Below are 24767 nucleotides of genomic sequence, written 5' to 3'. Positions count from 1 at the left end.
GAGAGAGCAGAGGAGGAGAGAAAGCAGAGAGAGCAGAGGAGGAGAGAGAGCAGAGGAGGAGAGAGAGCAGAGGAGAGAGAGAGAGCAGAGCAGAGGAGGAGAGAGAGCAGAGGAGAGAGAGAGAGCAGAGGAGGAGAGAGAGCAGAGGAGGAGAGAGAGCAGAGGAGAGAGAGAGAGCAGAGGAGAGAGAGAGCAGAGGAGGACAGAGAGCAGAGGAGGAGAGAGAGAGCAGAGGAGGAGAGAAAGCAGAGGAGGAGAGAAAGCAGAGAGAGCAGAGGAGGAGAGAGAGCAGAGGAGGAGAGAGAGCAGAGGAGGAGAGAGAGCAGAGGAGAGAGAGAGAGCAGAGCAGAGGAGGAGAGAGAGCAGAGGAGAGAGAGAGAGCAGAGAGAGCAGAGGAGGAGAGAGAGCAGAGGAGGAGAGAGAGCAGAGGAGGAGAGAGAGCAGAGGAGAGAGAGAGAGCAGAGCAGAGGAGGAGAGAGAGCAGAGGAGAGAGAGAGAGCAGAGCAGAGGAGGAGAGAGAGCAGAGGAGAGAGAGAGAGCAGAGGAGGAGAGAGAGCAGAGGAGGAGAGAGAGCAGAGGAGGAGAGAGAGCAGAGGAGAGAGAGAGAGCAGAGGAGAGAGAGAGCAGAGGAGAGAGAGAGCAGAGGAGGAGAGAGAGCAGAGGAGGAGAGAAAGCAGAGAGAGCAGAGGAGGAGAGAGAGCAGAGGAGGAGAGAGAGCAGAGGAGGAGAGAGAGCAGAGGAGAGAGAGAGAGCAGAGCAGAGGAGGAGAGAGAGCAGAGGAGAGAGAGAGAGCAGAGGAGGAGAGAGAGCAGAGGAGAGAGAGAGAGCAGAGGAGGAGAGAGAGCAGAGGAGAGAGAGAGAGCAGAGGAGGAGAGAGAGCAGAGGAGGAGAGAGAGCAGAGGAGGAGAGAGAGCAGAGGAGGAGAGAGAGAGCAGAGGAGGAGAGAGAGCAGAGGAGGAGAGAGAGGCTGCGCCAGTGAGGAACAGAAAGCACTGCTTTCATCTGCAATATCCATCACTCTTACCGTGTTACCAAAACAGTAATGAACACTCATTCGCACTCGCACAATGCGACTAGGTTAAAATTTTACTCGCACACTCCCAAAAAAAGGTCGCATATGCGATCATTTTGGTCGCAGTCTAGAGCCCTGAGAAATGTAACCTGTTCCACTCAACAAAATCCTATTTCATGGTTTTGATTTTTAAATGACCAGACTGTTACTGCTATTAATAATAATAATAACACACATCACTTATAGCACAGATAAGATAAGATATTCCTTTATTAGTCCTGCAGTGGGGAAACATGGAGCATTGCATTGTGGGATTGTTAGAAGACAGTAGAGGGAAACGTAGTAATGGCTGCCCTTCCAGTGGAGGCGGTGCAGTGCACTAATGGTTCCTGAACTAAGGGTTCCAGTGGAAGCGGTGCAGTGCACTAAGGGGTCCTGAACTAAGGGTTCGAGTGGAGGCGGTGCCGTGCACTAATGGTTCGAGTGGAGGCGGTGCCGTGCACTAAGGGTTCGAGTGGAGGCGGTGCAGTCATTTTTTGGATATTTTTCAGTCATTTTTAGGACATGCTTCTGACTTCTCCAGCATTTCTTCCACCTTTTTTCGGTAATTTTTCGGACATTTACCGATGGATTCATCAGGTTTTCTAGTTTCATATGATACCAGTATCTTCACTCTAGCTTTAAATTGAGCCCGCTAATACCAAAGAATCACACGTTGCGTTAAAGAATTTAGTGGCGTTAAAACTAATTGGCGTTATCATGGCATTAACTTTGACAGCCCTTGTTCATCTTAAACAAATCAATACAGGAGGGCTGCATGCTGAATGTAAACAGCTCAACCACTTATTGATCTTTCAGTCGGTGGTTTTGACCAGTTTGATTTAAGGAGAACTCACTAATGTGTTAAATATTTAATAACAGAAACGTCCTCGTTAAGTTTATTCTGCCCATCAGCACCAGAACTTTACAGTTTCACAACAATCAATCAACCAAGCAGCAACGTTTGCACCTAAAATGTTGAATTTTTATTGTTCATCATCTGGTTAACATTTCACCAAAAAGAGTTGTTTTCCTCAGCATCAACATAAAAATCAAGTTACAGCCATGAAGAACACTGTGGAAACTTATTTTGGCAAAAAAAAAAACATTTTTGTTTTAAATTATGTGCTTCAAAGTTAAAAGGTTTTACAGCAATAACTTATGTTTTACAGTGTTATTTGTTTCCAACGAGGCACGGAGCGGGAAGTTTTCAGCCAACAGACGACGACGACTACAAATCCTCAAAATTCACCAGGAAGTTCAAGAACAAACGTTTCCTCACATACCGGCTCTTCAACGTGTTTAAATGTTTACAGATCGGTCGGCTGGCGGCAAACTTCCCTCTGCAATAAATTCCGTTTGTGTGAGTGACGAGTGAGGTTCTGAAAAACTGATTTTTACATCCGTCTGACAGAGAATCTTTAATTTGAACATCACAGCTGTCAAACATCTGCTCATTAAACTACGTCACTGAATGCAGCTGAAAAAGGTTTTCTGGATTATTTTGGATTATTTTGGACTCAAACAAGGTTAACTTTGAAACTCTCATCTCAAACTGCATCAGAGTCGACACGTTCGTCTCCACACGGAGAAAATAAATTAATTTCTACCCAAAAAACGGGAGAAAAATCTCGTTTTTCCTCAGAACCAAACTCCGTTCAAAAAAACATGAAAACTTCCAAAAGAGCCGAATCAGCTCCGACGCTACAGCTAGCAGAAACATCATCATCGTCATCATCATCGTTATATCACCATGGTAACGGTCATCGTTAGGGGGGCGGGGCCATGCGGGAACACAGGCAGAAAGGGGGCGGAGCTAAGCGCTACACATCATTTTTAGTGGTATAAAAACATAAAAAGCTCATTTTTAAAGTTTTCTCTGGTCGATTAAAGAACCGTGACGGACAGGTGAGGGGAGCCAATGAGGGGAGAGGAGGGAGGGGAGGGGGCGGGGCTAGCACTTAAATACACTTCCTGTACAGTTCACAAACACTTTGACATTTCTCCCTCCGTATGTACACGTCCTCCGTTCTGGCAACTATCCAAACTGTGGCAGCCATTCTGTGTCTACAAGAGTCTTCTTCCTGGTTCTTTTCACACCGACGTCACTATGTACGAACCGCGTTCTCCGCCGCTGCCGCCGCCCTCTCCGCCCTTCGGCTCCCGCTTTTTGGTGACGGGGGTGGGGATGAGTGAAGGTCGCGTGGGGGTTGTTGAAGATGCTGTCGTGGTGGTTGGCGTGGGGGTGGGGGTGGGGGTGGTGGTGACCTCAGAGTTGCTCTTCCTCGGGCTCGGCGTGTAGTTGAAGGGGCTGACTCGAGCCGCCACGGCGCCGCTGCGCTGCTGACTGCGTTGCTGCTGCTGCTGGTGTTGGGGGCGCTCGGGCGGCGGCGGCGGTGGCGGCTTGTCGTCGAGGCTCTCGCAGCTCCGGCGCAGGTTGAGGTTGGAGGAGGAGGAAGAGGAGGAGGAGGGGATCTTGGAGGACGCGGGGCTGTCGATGACGGGCGGGGCGTTGGCGGTGGTGGGAGAGCGGGCTGAACAGGAAGAGGAGGAGCGCGGGTTGTTGACGGGACAGTCCTCCAGACGAACCCAGACGTCTTCGGATTTTTCGGCGAAGCTCCGTCCGGCTGACGAGTCGCTGCCGCCGCTGCCGCCGCCGCCGCCGCCGCCGCCGCTCTTTGCCTTCCTCCACGTTCCCTTCGACCTCACAGCGCTCTCCTCCTCGCTCCGCCCCTTCTCGCTGGACTCCGATGACGCCGACAGCACTGACGACGAGCTTCCTGACCTCTTCCATGTTCCCACGCGTGGTAACGATGTCGAGTGTTTACCGCCGCTCCCTCCTCCTCCCCCCCCCCCCGCCACTGTTTTCCCGCTTCCAGGTGCCGGTGCGGCTGAACCGTGATGATGTCACTTCCTGCGGGCGTGACGGGCTCTCAGAGTGTGAGCGGTTGACGTCGTGTCTCCTAGTTGTTGCTGGTAGCGGTGTATCGGGGCTGGACGGTGACTCTAACGCCGTAGCAGCCGCCGCCGCCGCCGCCGCCGCTGCTGCAGACTCCTCCAGCTTCCTCTTCAGCGTCGGGCTCGGTGCTTCTTTGATGAAGGTCGACTGACGGACCAGCGCCGGCTTCTCTGGCTCCGCCTTCGGCTTCTTGGCCGCCGTGGAGCCACTGACCCTCGACGCCGACTCGCTCCTAGGGATGCCGCCGCCGCCGCCGCTCCTCGCTGCCCCGCTCTGTTTGGCTGGTCTGGAGGCCGATGAAGACGATGATGATGCACTTCCTGGAGACGCCGTGCGCGGCATCTGCAGCAGCTTCCCTCCTTTCTGATTGGCTGCTGTGGAAGAGCGAGACGGCGTGGAGTCCCGAGAGGACCCGCCTCCTCTGTCGGCGCCTTCGCTGCTTCCTGGAGGTTTGGCCACGGCTGCTGCTCTGGGTTTGCTGCGCCCCCTGGCTGCTGGCTCCGCCCTCGGCTTACCCGTTATGAGACTCCTGCTGTACACCTTCTTCCCGCCTCTCAGCGCCTTCGCCTCCTCCTCCTCCTCTAGCTCCTCCTTCTTCTTCTTGGCCTCCAGCGAGCTGCGTTCACCGCTCTTCAGGATCCTCGCCCCTCGCTTCACCGCCGCCTCCTCCTTCTCCTCCACATCTTCTTCTGCATTGTTATTGGCTGCCGGCAGGCGGAACGGCGAGCCCACAGACTTCAGGGACAGGACCGAGTCAGAGTCTGATGACGGTTGGCGGGACAGAGACGTGGCGGCGGCGGCGGCAGCGTTCAGGCTGCTGACGATTGAGTTGGCGCCTTCCTGGATCGCCTTCCAATCAAATGACTCTGAATCAGGGGAGGCGGGGCTTCTTGGCGCCTCTGAAGGCTCCTCCTCGGCCAAAATGCCATCTTCAGCTTTGGTGACTGGAAGTGGCGTTACGACGGAGGCGTTGGCGGCGGCGGCTGCAGCTTTCTTCTTCTTCTTGGGCATGGCGGAGCTGATGCACTCCTGCAGCAGGTCGTCTTCCGAGTCGATGCTCAGCGAGCTGAGCGACGAGTTCCTGGAGAAGCAGACAGGCGTGTCCTCCACATGGAACGCTTTGGGGGCGTAGCCGCTCGCCGCATTGGGGCGGGGCTTCAACTCTTCCTGCGGAGGAGGAGGAGACTTTATTGCTGCTTTGCCTCCATCTTGCTGCTCAGGCGGCGGTGGCGGCGGCGGAGCGAACTCCTTGTTGTTGTTCTCCTGGTCAATGTCGCTCAGCGAGCTCAGGGAGGAGTTTCTGGAGAAGCAGACGGGCGTGTCCTCGATGGCAAACTTCTGCTTCTCGTCTGTCGTCGACGCCGCGTTGGTTGCAGGTTTCGTTCGCGGGAAAACAGCCGCCGTCTGCTGCTTCCTCTTCCTGCCTTCTTCTTCTTTTCTTTTCTTCTCTTCGTCCTTCTCACCGCCGTCGTCTTCGTCGAAGTCGAGCGAGCTCAGCGAGTCGTTGCGTGAGAAGCAGCACGGCGTGCCCTCAATGGGCGTGTAGTGGTGCGGCGAGTCAAAGGCAAACCCTGGTTTTGCTTTGGCGGCTGTTGCCGTGGCGACGCCATAAGCCGCCCGCTGGGGCATCGGCTTCACCGGCGACGTCGGCTTCTTCTTCTGCTGCTGCAGGCCAAGAGGAGGCGGGACCGGAGGAGGAAGAGGCGGGGCTTGGAGGTGCTCGCTGTTCGCTGCTGCTCTGATTGGTTTTCTGGGTTTGGCTTTGGGCATGGCGGCGCTGATGCACTCGGCGAGGATGTCGTCACCATTCTCACCCTCAGGTAGTCCCGCCCCCCTCCTCTGGCTGGAGGGGGGCGGGGCTACAGGTATGACAGCTGCTGCTGCCTCCTCATTGGGTGGGGAGTCGATGGTGAGGTCACTAAGCGAGGTGGCGGTGGAGAAGTTGAGCGGCGTTCCCTCCACGCAGTAAACTCTCGGCACCTCCTCCGCTGGCGGCGGCACGTCCTTCCTCTGCTGTGATTGGGCGCGGCTTTGAGGTGGGTGGAGCTTATAAACAGGAAGCTGGCTGGGTTTCCTTGGCGCTGCTTGTTGCTGTTTCTTTGGTTTCCGTGACGACTTGGGCATGGCCATGTTGATGCACGCCTCCAGGATCTCAATGTCATCGTCGTCGTCCGATTCGTCGAGGATCGGTTTCGCAGCCGCCTCCTCCTTCCTCTCCTCGTTTCCTCCCTCCTCCTCCTCTTTCTTCCCCCTCATCTCTGCTGCGATGTATGGCTCGTCCAGACTGAGCGCGCTCAGACTGGAGGCTCGGGAGAAGCCGTGCGGCGTGCTCTCCGTGGCGAAGTGCAGCAGGACGTCTGCGCTGCTCTCCTCCTCGTCCTTCTTCTTCGTCTTTTCCTCCTCCTTTGTGTTCTGCGTCGCTGGCGGCAGCGGCGGCGTCTTGGAGCGGCTCGGCGGCATAGTCTGTCCCGGGCTGTCAGGCAGGTCGCTGGGACTGACCACGCCGCTCGGCACGCCGCTGCACGGCTCGCTGGAGCGCACGGAGCTGGCGATGGAAGAGGTGGAGAAGCTGTCGAGGGAGCTGACGGACGTGCAGCGGCTGAACATCAGCGGCGTCTCCTGAGCGTACGGCTGCTCCGGTGGACTCTTCGGAGTCCTGGCACCCGATGACGTCACATGGTGGTGGTGATGGTGGTGGGCGTGGCCGTGATGGTGGTGGTGAGCACGTCTTCCCCGTGAGGAGGAAGCGGCGGTAGCAGTGGCGGTCTGGCTCTCCGCCTCCTTCTGCTGCCTCTGCTGCTGTTCGTGTGCGTCTTTCTCGCTGACAGGAAGTGTCGGATAGTCATTACTGCCGCCGCCGCTGCCGCCCCTCCTCTTCCTCCCAATGACATCGCCATCCTCATCTTCCTCCTCTGATGACAGCGAGGAGAGCGAGCTGCCTCTGGAGAAGCAGATGGGCGTGTCCTCCACGCAATACGTCTGCGTGGACTCCTGGTTGCCTTTTGGCCCCGTCCGATTGGCTGTGGGTGGAGGGGGGCGGAGCTTGTTGGCAGAGGATGACGGAGGAGGTGGGACGGAGGGGGCAGCGGTCTCTTGTGGCTTGAACAGCGGTTTGCGGGCGGCGTCAGTGCCGTACTTCAGGCTGTAGTCGATTGGCTGCTCGCCGGTGGAGTCACCAACGTAGTCTGACGTTGCCGTGGCGACGACGTAGCGCGGCTGCGGGGTGGACGCTATGCGGCCGCTGGTCGGTGCCGAGTCGCCGCCGTCGTTCCTCCTCCTCAGCCTGGCGTCCGTTTCGTCGTCCTCGTCGCTCTCGATGCTGCCACGGTGACTCGGACTCTGTCTCCCAGAATTCAGCTGTTCGTCGGAGTACTTCAGGCTGTAGTTGATGGGCGTGTCCAACTCCGCGCCGTCGTCGTCCGCCATGTGGTTGGCGCTGCGGATTTTGTGTGCGAGGTCGGCCGGGTACTTCCTGTAGACGCAGCACTTGTTGTCTCGGCTCTCGTCTGACGAGTAGAACGGCTCCGCTGACGGTTTGGTCTTGCCGCGGTTGCCGTACCCGTCTGCGCTCGTCACGCTGTTGAGGCTGTCGCTGGACGCTCGGACGCTGGGCGGGAACACCGGCCGAGCGTATGTCACTTCCTCACCCGTCCTTTTTGATCCGTCTCCGTTCTTCGGGCTCGACAGCACCGGCGTGTTGGTGTATGAGCGCGTTGTGTTCCCTCCTCCTCCTCCACCGGCGCCGTTACAGCCCCGCCCCTTCCTGTGCGCCGCCTTGGGGCTCAGGTTGTCGATGTTGTCGAAAGTCTCTGACAGCTGTTGGGCGTCCAGCTCCTCGAATAACGCCTTCTGTTTGCGGGCGTGCAGTGATGGGGCGCCGGCGCCCGGCGACACCACGCTGGCATCCTTGTAGCGTGCCGGCCGGTTGGCCATCAGGTTACGCAGGGCGGCGGCGCTGCCCATGGCGATCATCTTGTGCCGGGAGTGAATGAGGTTGCGCAGCATGCCCACGGCGCCCAGCTCCCATAATGCCTCCTGGTCTTTGGCGTCTCTGGCCGACAGATTCCAGAGCGTCCCGCAGGCGTTGGACACGATGGTCAAACTGTGAGACTTCAAGTGCTGTAGCAGCGTCGGCAGGCAGCCGTGCTCACGCAGGATCTGCCTACAAGACAACAACCAGGGAGAAGAGACACAATATTTAATCCACCTAGTGGTTACTATGGCAACTACAGGTTGTTTACTTGTTTCCCGTTGTTTACCTGTGCGCTTCGTTGGTGGCGATGAGGCTGGAGACGTTGCGCAGTATGCCGCCGCCGCTCTCGATGATGGCGAGCGTGTTGGTGTGGCTGCAGTGCGTCAGCGTTCCCACCAGAAACGCCAGCGCGCCGTCCACCGCGCAGATATCCGCCTTGTTCTCCGTACAGTGAGCCGACAGGTTCCAGAGCGCGCTCAGTACGGACTTCAGGGTCGACTCCTGAAGGAGCAGAAGAAGAAAAAAACAGCTGATGTCAGAGCGTGCTCAGACTAGAGCTGTTAAAGCTAACGGGATGATAATATAATATATAATATAACAATAATATATATATATATATATATATATAATATAATAACGAGTTAACGCAAATTAGTTTGATTTATTTAACGCAACTTGTGATTTTTAGGTCGTAGCGGCTCAGTTTTAAAGCTAGAGTGAAGATACTGGGATCATATGAAAATGACCGAAAAATGATCACGGCTCCGGCCTCTGCTCTCCTCTTTGGTTTTCACTACACACAATGCTACGGAGGCTCAACCAAACTGTGTCAGCTGGTAATGACCGAATAAAGGCAGAAGAAAAGTACAAAAATGTGCTAAAAATGTCCCAAATAAAATAGGAAAAATTAACAAAAAATATCACAAGAAAAGTCTGAAAAATGTCCTAAAAATGACTGAAAAAAGGGCAGAAGAGAAGTTAGGAAAATGTAAAGAAAAAAGTCTGAAAATGTTTCATAGTAAACTGTAGAACCTGATGAATCCATCGGTACCAACCAGGTCAGACCAGCTGGTCATGAAGGAGGTTAAATAACACTCCAAACTGACACTAAATGTTGGAGAGGAAAAACTGTCATGTCCATTTTCAAAGGGGTCCCTTGACCTCTGACCTCCAGATCAGTGAATGTAAATGGGTTCTCTGGGTACCCACGAGTCTCCCCTTTACAGACATGCCCACTTTAAGTCATAGTCAACAATATTTACCTTCTGGACCTCGAGAGCACAGCCCGTCAGCGCTCGCACGCTGCCGACCTCACGCAGCGTCTTCTTACTGTTGACATCAGCACGCCACGACAAGTTCCTCAACACGCTCGCTATCACCTTAAAAAAAACAAACAGGAAGTACAACGTAAAAATATAAAACAACAAAAACGACAACGAAATATTCAAAAACTACACCAACAAAAACATTGAACTAAATAAACGTCAGACAGACAAAACAGGCGTGAGGCAGTTGCCGTGGTAACGGGTGAGTTTACCTGCTGCAGGTCTTCGCTGTCAGACTTCAGCTGAGCGACCATCGCTCTCATGCAGCCCTTCATGGAGCACAGCGTGGCCTGATGGGAGAACAACAACGTGAAGCTGTGATCTGGTTAAAACAACCAACGATGTGTAAACGTGTTGTTCGTGTTTTCCTCCAACCTTATTGGCTACGTCTCCGAAGGTCAGGTTGGTGAGCGCCATGCCGGCGTATCGCCGCAGCGTGACGCTGTAATGATCGCTGCTCAGACCGAACATCTCACAGTCCACCTGCAGCAGCTCCGCCACCGCCTGCAGACCGCCTGCAGGGACGAAAAACCCACAGAGATACAGAGAGTATAAATACCAATAAATTAAACAAGTCAGGACTCGTTAGTCAGGACTCGTTTAACCAGTCCAGACTCATTAAACCAGTCCAGACTCGTTAAACTAGTCCAGACTCGTTAAACCAGTCCAGACTCGTTTAACCAGTCCAGACTCGTTAAACCAGTCCAGACTCGTTAAACCAGTCCAGACTCGTTTAACCAGTCCAGACTCATTAAACTAGTCCAGACTCGTTAAACCAGTCCAGACTCGTTTAACCAGTCCAGACTCGTTTAACCAGTCCAGACTCATGAAAACCAGTCCAGACTCGTTAAACCAGTCCAGACTCGTTAAACAAGTCGGGACTCGTTAAACCAGTCAGTTTTTCCAGTTAGTAAATCAGCTGTCTATCGTCACTCTCACCGAGTTCGTTCATGGCGTGCCGATGTTCCTCGTCGAAGGAAAGTTTCATGAGGACGCAGACGGCCGGACAGATCTGATGCTCCACTGGAGACGGCACTGGAGACAGTATTTATATATACTTTATGTATTATATACACATTATATATACTTTATGTATTATATAACACATTATATATATATATTATATACACAAGAGGCTGTCTGTCCTCCTGATTGGTCAGAGTGTGTGTGACATCACTCACTGGGGTTGTCCTCCTGGTCGACGCCCCTCTCGTGGTTCTCCTGCCAGCTCCAACACTCCTCGCAGTAATGACGCACCTGCTCCAGCAGGTGGAGCACCCTGATCTCACGCCGGCCTCTCTTGTCGTCGGGCTGGCTGTGAACGATGTTGTGCAGCGCTGCCGACGCCCGCGCACGAGCCTCTTTACTGCCGCGGGAGTTACCTAGGCAACAGGAGAGATGTAAATAAAACAGGTAAAGGTAAAAGAGTTACCTGTGACAACACTTTACTTCTATGGGAACTAGTGGTTACCTAGCAACAGGGAGTCCTTGTCGTTGCCGTGCAGCAGCTGGATGAGCAGCGGCAGACAGCCCGACTGACGCATGGCGATGCACGAGTCCTGCGAGCTCGACATGGCGAGCAGAGTCCGCGACATGTCGTCTTTATCATGAGTCCCCAACATTGACAGAAGACTGTACACCATCTCCACCTGCAGGGGGCGACACAAGCAACTGTTTACAGTGTACACCATTTCTACCTGCAGGGGGGGCGACACAAGACAACTTTTTACAGTGTACACCATCACCACCTGCAGGGGGGTGACACAAGACAACTTTTTACAGTGTACACCATCACCACCTGCAGGGGGGGTGACACAAGACAACTTTTTACAGCGTACACCATCTTCACAGATGGGATTTATTTTTTTACAGCGCTCTGGTTGCTGCTTGGTTATTGAGGTGATAAAATATTTTGGCGGAGGGATAAAGTATTTAAGGGTTGTTGCTAGGCAGAGTTAGTAACCTTGGTTCCCAGGTGGCTGGTGATTCGTCGAGGCACAGAGTAGCTCGCCTCATTGGCTGGTTCGTGGTCCAACCGGCTGCTGGAGCTCTGAAGGAGGAAAAAACAAAAAAAAAGGTTAAAACAAAATAAATAAGATTCAAAATAAGACGAAGAAGAAGAACGAGATGCTCACCTGAACTCCGGCCAATCCACTGCTGTCGCTCGGCCCCTGAGCTTCCTCCACCTGGAGAGAGAGAGAGGACAGGTGAACGTTTCATCCACATCAGATTAAATAAACATTAGCACGAACTAAACATCTAAAATGACTTTACAAAGATTAAACATTATCATTAGTTAATCATTCAAAGTGACCTTTAACATAAATCAAACATTAAAAGTGGTTTATTTTTGTTTATAAATTTATAAACATTTTATTATTTTAAAAATGTATTTAATGTTTTTTTTGTTTTTTTTAATAATTTGTATGTTTGTTTTAATTTTGATGTTATGTTAAATACATTTTTCTTTTTTTTTATAAACAAGATTTTGCTCCAAGCAATGACATCACAATAAGCAAAAATACCAACATCAGCACTGGTGGACGATTACTACTGCAGAGTTCAAAGGGTTAACATCACATTAAGATCATCACATAGAACAGGTGAGTTTACCTGTGAGGTCACCTGGGAGGCTACCTGCAGCCGTGCTCCCAGTCTCAGGATGTCTTTCTCTATCTGCTGAATACGGGACACGCGAGCCTGAGGACACACACAGAGTGTTGTTGACTATGGTGTCGTGGTTCAGGTGAACAGGTGAACAGGTGAACAGGTGAACAGGTGAACAGTAGTGATCCTACCTGAGCCCTCCTCTCCATCTCCTGACAGGAGCCCAGCTGCTCCTCCATCGCTGAACGGATCTGACGAGCCTCAAACTCCAGCTGGCGCCGACTCATGTCCGTCTGCAGAGTGAACTGACACACAAACGCTCGTCACGTCACCGGGGCAACGGCAACCGGGGCTCATGGGTAATGAAGTATTTAGAGACGGAACATAAACGTAGAAATACTTCCTGTGTAACAGTAAAACGTGTTCTTACGTTCTCAGTGAGCGGCAGACTGTCGATCCTCTTGGTGAGATTCTGCAGCTGAGCGTAATACCAGTCCTTCTCCTTCTCCTCCTTCTCCAGCTCAGCCAATAGGAGAGACCTGAGGGAGCAGCAGCCAATCAGAGAGAGACAGAGACAGACAGGAGCCAATCAGAGAGCAGGACAGAGACAGACAGGAGCCAATCAGAGAGAGACAGAGACAGACATGAGCCAATCAGAGAGAGACAGAGACAGACATGAGCCAATCAGAGAGAGACAGAGACAGACATGAGCCAATCAGAGCGCAGGACAGAGACAGACAGGAGCCAATCAGAGAGAGACAGAGACAGACAGGAGCCAATCAGAGAGAGACAGAGACAGACAGGAGCCAATCAGAGAGCAGGACAGAGACAGACAGGAGCCAATCAGAGAGCAGGACAGAGACAGACAGGAGCCAATCAAAGAGCAGGACAGAGACAGACAGGAGCCAATCAGAGAGAGACAGAGACAGACAGGAGCCAATCAGAGAGCAGGACAGAGACAGACAGGAGCCAATCAGAGATCAGGACAGAGACAGACAGGAGCCAATCAGAGAGCAGGACAGAGACAGACAGGAGCCAATCAGAGAGCAGGACAGAGACAGACAGGAGCCAATCAGAGAGAGACAGAGACAGACAGGAGCCAATCAGAGAGCAGGACAGAGACAGACAGGAGCCAATCAGAGAGCAGGACAGAGACAGACAGGAGCCAATCAGAGAGAGACAGAGACAGACAGGAGCCAATCAGAGAGCAGGACAGAGACAGACAGGAGCCAATCAGAGAGAGACAGAGACAGACAGAGAGAGAGCGACAGAGAACATTTTAATTCTGACAAAAATTACATAAATAAACAAGAAAAAAAATCTATCCTAGTACTAACAGCAGTACTTTTAGTAGTACTACTTACAGCAGCAGTGATAGCAGTACAATCTGCAGTAGAACCCGTAGTGTAATAGTACTGCAACAGTACTACTGGTACTAGTACCAGTTGAACACATTTAAATGTGTTGTAGCTGTAGTATTACTTTGTGTATTCTGAGTGTAGTACTGCCAGTACTCTCAGTAGTACTGTCAGTAGTTGCAGTATTACAGTACTGTCAGTAGTTGCAGTATTACAGTACTATTAGTAGTTACAGAATGACAGTACTGCCAGTACTCTAAGTAGTACCTCTCCTTCTCCAGGTCCTCCAGGCATCGGTCATGGCTGTCTCTGCCCGCAGTCGGCAGCCCTCTCCTGGGGAAGCCGGCGGTCGTCGGGGGGCCTGGAGCTCCGGAGCCTCCAGCTGCTCCTCCAGGAGCTCCAGAACCAGAAGAGGTCGAGCTGGAGGAGGACGAGGGGGGCAGAGGAGGCCTCGACCTGGGCTTAAAACCCGCAGACTCCAGGCTCATCTCTAGAGGAGGAGGAGGGAGATCACATTACACAGTGTGTGTGTGTGTGTGTGTGTGTGTGTGTGTGTTTGTTTTGCTCACCTTTCAGTCTCTCAATGAGCTCCAGCTGAGAGCCAGACGCGTCTCCAGACTCTTCTTCTATGGTGCCCTGCAGCTGCTTCAGCACTTCCTGTTTTACATGAGAAAATAAAAGTGGTCCAGCGTTACATCACCGTTCACCAAGTCTGTGTTTCCTCATCCGACCACCGGGGGGCACCAGAGTCTTTAAAATAAAAACATACTTCTGACAAAACAACACAAATATTCATGATATTAATACATTATTAATCACAACTATAATGAGGTTATTGTTGAAATGAGTAACACACATAATAACTGATTTATACCACCGTCTCTCTCTGTCTCTAAATCATTGTTTCCAGACTCACCACGATGAAACGGCAGCGTTCATACAGCGACATGATGGAAACTAACACTACTCACACTGTCCATGAGTGTTTTCTGCTCATCGACAGTAAACAGGAAACGGGAAACAGGACACGGGAAACGGGAAGTGAGTGTGAGTTTGGAGGGGAAGGACAGGACAATAAAGAATAAAACTACAAGTTAAAAAAACACCAAACACAGAGAGACACGAATATACAGAAAAAAAAAACAAGACAGAAACTATGAGAACAGTCAGAGAATGAATTAAACTAAAAACTAAAATCAGGACAATAAAAGAAATAAAAATGTGGAATGTAACAAAATAAATAATAAAAACAGACAGAAACAATATAAAACAAATGGAGAGGAGGGAAAAGACACGGCAGGAAAAACAAGACAATTAAACAATCAGAACAAAATATCTAAAGCTATAAAACAAAAACTAAAATCAGAAAATGAATTAATCAAAAAACTAAATCAGGACAATAAAAGAAATAAAAATGTGGAAAGTAAAAAAATAAATACTAAAAACAGACGGAAACAATAAAAACTGAAGACAAGAATTAAAGCAGAAAAAATAAAACTATAAAACACGTGGAAAGGAGGGAAAAGACACAGCAGGAAATACAAGACAATTAAACAATCAGAAAAAAAACATTGAAAGCAATAAAACAAAAAATAAAATCAGAAAATGAATTAAAGCAATTAAACAAAACGCTGCAATAAAGGAAAAAAAATAAAAAGAGAAAAAATAAAGAAAGGAAAAACAACAGAAAGTGAACGACAATAAAAAGAAGAAGAAGAAAAGCGATGAAGAAGAAGAAAGTGGGGGAAGACGAGCAGAGACGTCAGACAGCTCACTGACAGGTTTCCTGAGTCCTCTACGGGAAACCAAAGATCCTCAAACAGTCAAATATCTCACTCTGATCAACAACAAGGAGCTCATTCTGAAGCTCACAGCAGCGCGTGATTGGTGGAAAATACCACAAGTCTATTCTGGGCCGAAGACAGAGAGACACTGAGTCTATATGACAAACAGAGAGAGAGAGATCTACATGTATGTTCCTTCCTGTAAACGGCAACGTGTTAGACATCTACATGTATGTTCCTTCCTGTAAACGTGTACATGTATGATGTGTACATCAGACCGGCTCATCTGGTTCTTCACTAACAGTCAGGTCCTCCTTTAGGTGGACAGAAAACTGAAGATCTCAGACTTCAATGTGATCTGACGTATGTTTGGATTATAATTTTGACAAGTTTGTCTGCATTCATCTCTCGTTATACAAACGTTGAGCAGTGAGCAGTATTTCAGTAGTACTGTGTGCAGTATTTCAGTAGTACTGTATGCAGTATTTCACCAGTACTGTGTGCAGTATTTCACCAGTACTGTGTGCAGTATTTCACTAGTACTGTGTGCAGTATTTCACTAGTACTGTGTGCAGTATTTCAGTAGTACTGTGTGCAGTATTTCAGTAGTACTGTGTGCAGTATTTCAGCAGTACTGAGAGCAGTTTTTCAGCAGTACTTGAGTAGTATTGTGAGTACTGACCTTCATGTTGCAGGCCTCACTTTCCAGTTTGGTCAGGTGGTTGGAGTTGTCCTGCAGCTCCTGTCTCAAGTTGGAGTTCTCCATCTTTAACACCTCCACCTGTCTCAGCAGCTGGTCGTATGACGCTGCCGCCATGTTGGAGGACCCACGTCTGACCTGCAACACAAACCAGGAACCGTCACACTGAAGTACTGTAGTACTAGGGTACTGTAGTACTAGGGGTACAGCGGTTATGTTTTCATAGCGAGTTGCTTCTGGCCCTCTAGATGCATCCATCCGGAGCTACTTCATAAAAGTGAAAGTTTAACTGTGACTCGCTGCTGGTCAGTCACACAAGGGGTTAATGTTAGATGGGACGAATGCAGCAGTGTTTGTGTGTGTGTGTGTGTGTTTGTCAGCATCATGTGATGTTCCCTCTCTGTTACAAACATTGATGTCACTGTTTGACCGTCACATGATTCACCAGCTGATCACAACACACAGACACACACTTTAAACTGTAGGAGTGCAGCACTACAACAATGTAGTTCTACAACACTGCAGTCTAATCTGCAGGACTACAGCGGGGGGGGGGGGGGCTTCATCTTAGGGACGAGTCGAGCACATTGTCCACGGCTCACTGACTGCTGGATGCTGGTACAGTAACGTATAGAGGTGGTAAAAACTGAATCATGTAAGAACGGAGACTGAATCGATTCACAACTTCCAAAAATCAACATCTAAAAAGATGTTTCCTCCAACAGAACACAGATATACAGGACTCCTACACACTACAGCCGTCAACACATATTCTAAATTCAAAGATATATTTGAATTGTAAAAAAACAGACATTCAAATGTGAAAATTAATATTTTTTTAAAAATAATGTTTTTGAAAAACAGTGGCACTCGTATGTATTCTATATCTGGTAACTTAAGAGGCTCTGATTAACGTACACTGAATATTTGATGTTAACAGACGTACACGGTAAACATTTACTAAACTGTGATCACTGTACGTCTCTGTACACTGAGACAGTCTCCATGTTTTACAGTATAAATACACGTTTACAGTTCATTAGATGTTTTGTGGCTCATTTAAACGTCATCTACACAGTACTACATGTCACCTACAGAGTACTACATGTCACCTACAGAGTACTACATGTCACCTACACAGTACTACATGTCACCTACAGAGTACTACATGTCACCTACAGAGTACTACATGTCACCTACACAGTACTACATGTCACCTACAGAGTACTACATGTCATCTACACAATACTACATGTCACCTACACAGTACTACATGTCACCTACAGAGTACTACATGTCATCTACACAATACTACATGTCACCTACACAGTACTACATGTCACCTACACAGTACTACATGTCATCTACACAATACTACATGTCAACTACACAGTACTACATGTCACCTACACAATACTACATGTCACCTACAGAGTACTACATGTCATCTACAGAGTACTACATGTCATCTACACAGTACTACATGTCACCTACAGAGTACTACATGTCATCTACACAGTACTACATGTCATCTACAGAGTACTACATGTCATCTACACAATATTACATGTCATCTACAGAGTACTACATGTCATATACACAATACTACATGTCACCTACAGAGTACTACATGTCATCTACAGAGTACTACATGTCATCTACAGAGTACTACATGTCATCTACACAATACTATATGTCACCTACAGAGTACTACATGTCACCTACAGAGTACTACATGTCACCTACAGAGTACTACATGTCACCTACAGAGTACTACATGTCACCTACAGAGTACTACATGTCATCTACACAGTACTACATGTCATCTACACAGTACTACATGTCACCCACAGAGTACTACATGTCACCTACACAATACTACATGTCATCTACACAATACTACATGTCACCCACAGAGTACTACATGTCATCTACACAATACTACATGTCACCTACACAGTACTACATGTCACCCAGAGTACTACATGTCACCTACAGAGTACTACATGTCATCTACACAATACTACATGTCACCCAGAGTACTACATGTCATCTACAGAGTACTACATGTCATCTACAGAGTACTACATGTCATCTACACATACACAGTACTACATGTCACCTACAGAGTACTACATGTCATCTACACAGTACTACATGTCACCCAGAGTACTACATGTCATCTACAGAGTACTACATGTCATCTACACATACACAGTACTACATGTCACCTACACAATACTACATGTCACCTACAGAGTACTACATGTCATCTACACAGTACTACATGTCACCTACAGAGTACTACATGTCATCTACACAGTACTACATGTCACCTACAGAGCACTACATGTCACCTACACAGTACTACATGTCACCCAGAGTACTACATGTCACCTACAGAGTACTACATGTCATCTACACAATACTACATGTCACCCAGAGTACTACATGTCATCTACAGAGTACTACATGTCATCTACAGAGTACTACATGTCATCTACACATACACAGTACTACATGTCACCTACAGAGTACTACATGTCATCTACACAGTACTACATGTCACCCAGAGTACTACATGTCATCTACAGAGTACTACATGTCATCTACACATACACAGTACTACATGTCACCTACACAATACTACATGTCACCTACAGAGTACTACATGTCATCTACACAGTACTACATGTCACCTACAGAGTACTACATGTCATCTACACAGTACTACATGTCACCTACAGAGCACTACATGTCATCTACACAGTACTACATGTCACCTACAGAGTACTACATGTCATCTACACAATACTACATGTCACCTACAGAGTACTACATGTCATCTACACAGTACTACATGTCACCTACAGAGTACTACATGTCATCTACACAATACTACATGTCACCTACACAGTACTACATGTCACCTACAGAGTACTACATGTCACCTACACAGTACTACATGTCATCTACACAATACTACATGTCACCTACAGAGTACTACATGTCACCTACACAATACTACATGTCACCTATACAGTACTACATGTCATCTACAGAGTACTACATGTCATCTACACAGTACTACATGTCACCTACACAGTACTACATGTCACCTACACAGTACTACATGTCATCTACACAGTACTACATGTCATCTACACAGTACTACATGTCACCTACACAGTACTACATGTCATCTACACAGTACTACATGTCACCTACACAGTACTACATGTCATCTACACAGTACTACATGTCATCTACACAGTACTACATGTCACCTACACAGTACTACATGTCATCTACAGAGTACTACATGTCACCTACACAGTACTACATGTCACCTACACAGTACTACATGTCACCTACACAATACTACATGTCAACTACACAGTACTACATGTCATCTACACAGTACTACATGTCATCTACACAGTACTACATGTCACCTACACAATACTACACGTCAACTACACAGTACTACATGTCACCTACACAGTACTACATGTCACCTACAGAGTACTACATGTCACCTACACAGTACTACATGTCACCTACACAGTACTACATGTCACCTACACAATACTACATGTCAACTACACAGTACTACATGTCATCTACACAATACTACATGTCAACTACACAGTACTACATGTCATCTACACAGTACTACATGTCATCTACACAGTACTACATGTCACCTACACAGTACTACATGTCATCGACAGAGAACTACAGGTCACCTACAGAGAACTACAACTACCACACATCCTCACATCTCCCTGTTTAACAGTTTCTCCATCATCAATAATGAATCAATAATTCATTGTGCTGGATGGTGATCAAACACAGTGATCAGTCTGATCCTGGATCAGCTGAAACAATAGAAACCAATAAAGGACACAATAGAAAACAACCTCTCATCATCATCATCATCATCATCACCATCCTGCTTTTATTTTTTATTTCCTCCCTCAGCCTCCATCCTCCATCACCGGTCGGCCATTTTCTCTCTCTCCATCATCCCTGCCTCCACCTCCTCCCATCCTCCCATCCTCCCATCCTCCCTCTCTCATCCTCCATTACAGGAAACACACACTAAACAGATTAAATCCACCACAGAAGAAGAAAAACACACCAGAGGACAGACAATGAAGAAGAAAAGATCAACCTCCCGCTTATCCTCCATCCTCCCCCCTCTCTCCTCCTCTGTCCTCCCTGTCCTCCCGTCCTCTCCCTCCCTCCATCCCTCCCTCTCTCTCTCAATAACCCCGTTGATATAAAATAAAAACAAAGAGAGGAGGACGGATGAATAAAGGATGAATAGATTGTGGATAAAGAAAGAGAAAATGGCAGCTCACCCCATCGCTGTAGCCTCCATCACCCTCCCTGTCTCTCTCTCTCTCTGTCTGACAGAGGGCAGTCAGCTGGGCGAACAAGCAGCCAATCAGGAGGCAGAGACAGAGAGAAGGAGAGGGGGGGGGCTGCCTCTCCCTCCTCCTCCTCCTCATCCCAGAATGCTTTGCAGCTGCTGCTGCAGGGCAGGCAGTGTCTAGTAACACACACACTCACTCACTCACACACACTCTCACACACAACACACACACACACACACACACACACACACACACACACACACACACACACACACACACACACACACACACACACACACACACACACACACACACACACACACTCTCTGCAGTCTGATCAATACTGGACTCTTCTTCATGTATTAATGTTAGTTTATATATATAAATATATATATATATTTATATATATCATTGTTGTGAAATATATAATTCACAACAATGATCCGCTACCTGAACATTATCCCAGTTATTACACAGCTACTCTGCCAGAGTCCAACATCAGAACTGCACCCATAGCAACGGTCTGTTATATACACCGTGATTGACCAATCAGAATCGAGTATTCAACAAAGCTGTGTAATAAATAAATATATATATATATATAAATATATATACATATATATATATATATATTTATATGCATTTATACAGAAGTATTATCAGCTTCATGTACTTAAGTATCAGCAGTACAAAAGTATTATCAGCTTCACGATGTTGAAGTATCAGCAATAAAAGTACAGAAGTATTATCAGCTTCGTGTAGTTAAAGTATCAGCAGTAAAAGTATACAAGTATTACTGTACAGTAGCAGTAAGTAGTTTTACTGTACAGTAGCAGTAAGTAGTAGTACTGTACAGTAGCAGTAAGTAGTAGTACTGTAGTAGTACTGTACAGTAGCAGTAAGTGGTAGTACTGTACAGTAAGTAGTAGTACTCTAGTAGTACTGTACAGTAGCAGTAAGTGGTAGTACTGTACAGTAGCAGTAGTACTGCAGTAGTACTGTAGCAATACTGTACAGTAGCACTGCAGTAGTACTGTAAAGTAGCAGTAGTACTGCAATAGTACTGTACAGTAGCAGTAAGTAGTTGTACTGTAGTAGTACTGTACAGTAGCAGTAGTACTGTAGCTGTACTGTACAGTAGGCAGTAGTACTGCAATAGTACTGTACAGTAGCAGTAAGCAGTAGTACTGCAGTAGTACTGTACAGTAGGCAGTAGTACTGCAATAGTACTGTACAGTAGCAGTAAGCAGTAGTACTGTACAGTAGGCAGTAGTACTGCAATAGTACTGTACAGTAGCAGTAAGCAGTAGTACTGCAGTAGTACTGTACAGTAGGCAGTAGTACTGTACGGTAGCAGTAGTGTATTTTTGAAAAAAAAAAATTGCAATAATGACTGAAGATAAAACTGAGTCATAGTATTTGTAACAATAAAGTAGCAGCAGATAGTAGTCTATGTAGTAGTGGTACTAAAAGCCACCAATAGTACTATTACCAGCTGCAGTAACACTAAGCAGTATTAGTAGCACTGCAGTGGTACTGTACAGTAATAGTAATCCATATTAGTATTAGGAGTAACGAACAGTAACAGTAAGCAACAATCAGTACTGTAGTACTTCTGTAGTAGTATTGCAATATTAATGTACAGTAGCAGTAAGCAGTAGCACTGTAGTAGTATTGCAGTAGTATTGTAGTGGTACTAACTGTACAGTAGCAGTAAGTAGTAGTATTGTAATAGTACTGCAGCAGTAATGTAGAGTAGCAGTAGGCAATAGTACTGCAGTAGTACTAAACAGTAGCAGTAGTACTAAACAGTAGCAGTAAACAGTAGTACTGTAATAGTACTGCAGTAGTGCTGTCCAGTAGCAGTAAGCAGTAGTACTATAGTAGTACTGCAGTAGTACTGTACAGTAGCAGTAAGCAATAGTATTGCAGTAGTATTGTACAGTAGCAATAAGCAGTAGTACTGTAGTAGTTCTGCAGCAGTAATGTACAGTAGCAGTAAGCAGCTACAGTACAGTAACAATAAGCAATAGTACTGTACAGTAGCAGTAGTACTGTATAGTCACAGTAGTACTGTAGAAGTACTGTAGTAGTAGTAGTAGTAGTACTGTAGTAGTATTGTAGTAGTACTGCAGTAGTAGTAGTACTAGTACTGTAGTAGTATTGCAGTAGTAATAGTGTAATAATACTGTACTGCAGTAGTACTTTAGTAGTACTGCAGTAGTAGTACTCTAGTAGTACTGCAGTAGTACTCTAGTAGTACTCTACAGTGGCAGATGTGACAATAGCAGCAGCTCTGTTAGCATTAGCTGTTAGCTCAACATCACTGACCTGCTACTTTATCTCCATGTTCCCAGAACACATCCAGTAACATCTGCAGTCTGTCGGTTCATTAAACACCTCTTCTTCTTTAAGTCCCCGTTAAGCCCGGTAACCGTCACCACAGAGCCGTCCAAACACACCGACACCGACCAAAACAAACGGTTAGCACGGAGCTAGGCTAGGCTAGGCTAGGCTAGGCTAGGCTAAGCTAAGCTAGCAGCAGCTCGGTCTGTCTCACCTCAGAAAAACACCAAAGTCCTCCAGACCGGAGGACTCACCGGAACATCACCGGGGACACGCACACCGCCGTTAAACGAGCCGGTAGAGCCGGTGGAGGCGGCTCATGTCTCCGGTCTCAGCCGGGAAGAGTTGAACAAAGTCCGGAGAAGTTTAACTCCGACTGAGCCTCTCTGAGAAACTGCTGCTGCGACCCGCCATCTTGTGTCTGTGTGTCTGAGGAGTACTACACTGAAGTACAAGTACATCAATACCACCAAGTACTACACTGAAGTACAAGTACATCAATACCACCAAGTACTACACTGAAGTACAAGTACATCAATACCACCAAGTACTACACTGAAGTACAAGTACATCAATATCCCAAAGTACTACACTGAAGTACAAGTACATCAATACCACAAAGTACTCCACTGAAGTACAAGTACATCAATATCCCAAAGTACTCCACTGAAGTACAAGTACATCAATATCCCAAAGTACTCCACTGAAGTACAAGTACATCAATATCCCAAAGTACTACACTGAAGTACAAGTACATCAATACCACCAAGTACTCCACTGAAGTACAAGTACATCAATACCACAAAGTACTCCACTGAAGTACAAGTACATCAATATCCCAAAGTACTACACTGAAGTACAAGTACATCAATACCACAAAGTACTACACTGAAGAACAAGTACATCAATATCCCAAAGTACTACACTGAAGTACAAATACATCAATACCACCAAGTACTACACTGAAGTACAAGTACATCAATACCACAAAGTACTCCACTGAAGTACAAGTACATCAATATCCCAAAGTACTACACTGAAGTACAAGTACATCAATACCACAAAGTACTACACTGAAGTACAAGTACATCAATATCCCAAAGTACTACACTGAAGTACAAGTACATCAATACCACAAAGTACTACACTGAAGTACAAGTACATCAATATCCCAAAGTACTACACTGAAGTACAAGTACATCAATACCACCAAGTACTACACTGAAGTACAAGTACATCAATACCACAAAGTACTACACTGAAGTACAAGTACATCAATACCACAAAGTACTCCACTGAAGTACAAGTACATCAATATCCCAAAGTACTACACTGAAGTACAAGTACATCAATACCACAAAATACTACACTGAAGTACAAGTACATCAATATCCCAAAGTACTACACTGAAGTACAAATACATCAATACCACCAAGTACTACACTGAAGTACAAGTACATCAATACCACAAAGTACTCCACTGAAGTACAAGTACATCAATATCCCAAAGTACTACACTGAAGTACAAGTACATCAATACCACAAAGTACTACACTGAAGTACAAGTACATCAATACCATCAAGTACTACACTGAAGTACAAGTACATCAATATCCCAAAGTACTACACTGAAGTACAAGTACATCAATACCACAAAGTACTCCACTGAAGTACAAGTACATCAATATCCCAAAGTACTCCACTGAAGTACAAGTACATCAATATCCCAAAGTACTACACTGAAGTACAAGTACATCAATACCACCAAGTACTCCACTGAAGTACAAGTACATCAATACCACAAAGTACTCCACTGAAGTACAAGTACATCAATATCCCAAAGTACTACACTGAAGTACAAGTACATCAATACCACCAAGTACTACACTGAAGTACAAGTACATCAATATCCCAAAGTACTACACTGAAGTACAAATACATCAATACCACCAAGTACTCCACTGAAGTACAAGTACATCAATACCACAAAGTACTCCACTGAAGTACAAGTACATCAATATCCCAAAGTACTACACTGAAGTACAAGTACATCAATACCACAAAGTACTACACTGAAGTACAAGTACATCAATATCCCAAAGTACTACACTGAAGTACAAGTACATCAATACCACAAAGTACTACACTGAAGTACAAGTACATTAATATCCCAAAGTACTACACTGAAGTACAAGTACATCAATATCCCAAAGTACTACACTGAAGTACAAGTACATCAATACCACAGAGTACTACACTGAAGTACAAATACATCAATACCA

The 24767-nt window shown here is 47.1% G+C and overlaps 1 protein-coding gene across 1 annotated transcript; it reads right to left on the bottom strand.

Annotated features, from left to right (window-relative positions):
- Nucleotides 1–2010: 2010 nt before the first annotated feature.
- On the bottom strand, nt 2011–20260 carry apc (APC regulator of WNT signaling pathway). The gene is given in 18 exon segments (XM_037751782.1): nt 2011–3910; nt 3912–8172; nt 8270–8484; nt 9246–9362; nt 9521–9598; nt 9684–9823; nt 10248–10343; nt 10490–10690; nt 10780–10957; nt 11272–11358; nt 11444–11494; nt 11922–12008; nt 12107–12220; nt 12346–12454; nt 13541–13763; nt 13843–13930; nt 15740–15895; nt 20125–20260. Coding segments are annotated over 17 exon segments (6945 nt in total). The 5' UTR covers nt 15875–15895; nt 20125–20260; the 3' UTR covers nt 2011–3145.
- Nucleotides 20261–24767: the final 4507 nt, after the last annotated feature.

Source organism: Sebastes umbrosus, chromosome 19 (assembly GCF_015220745.1).
Source record: "Sebastes umbrosus isolate fSebUmb1 chromosome 19, fSebUmb1.pri, whole genome shotgun sequence".
Taxonomy (NCBI): domain Eukaryota; kingdom Metazoa; phylum Chordata; class Actinopteri; order Perciformes; family Sebastidae; genus Sebastes; species Sebastes umbrosus.
The sequence above is the reverse complement of the archived record's forward strand: the minus strand, read 5'-3'. Positions and strand labels throughout refer to the sequence as shown.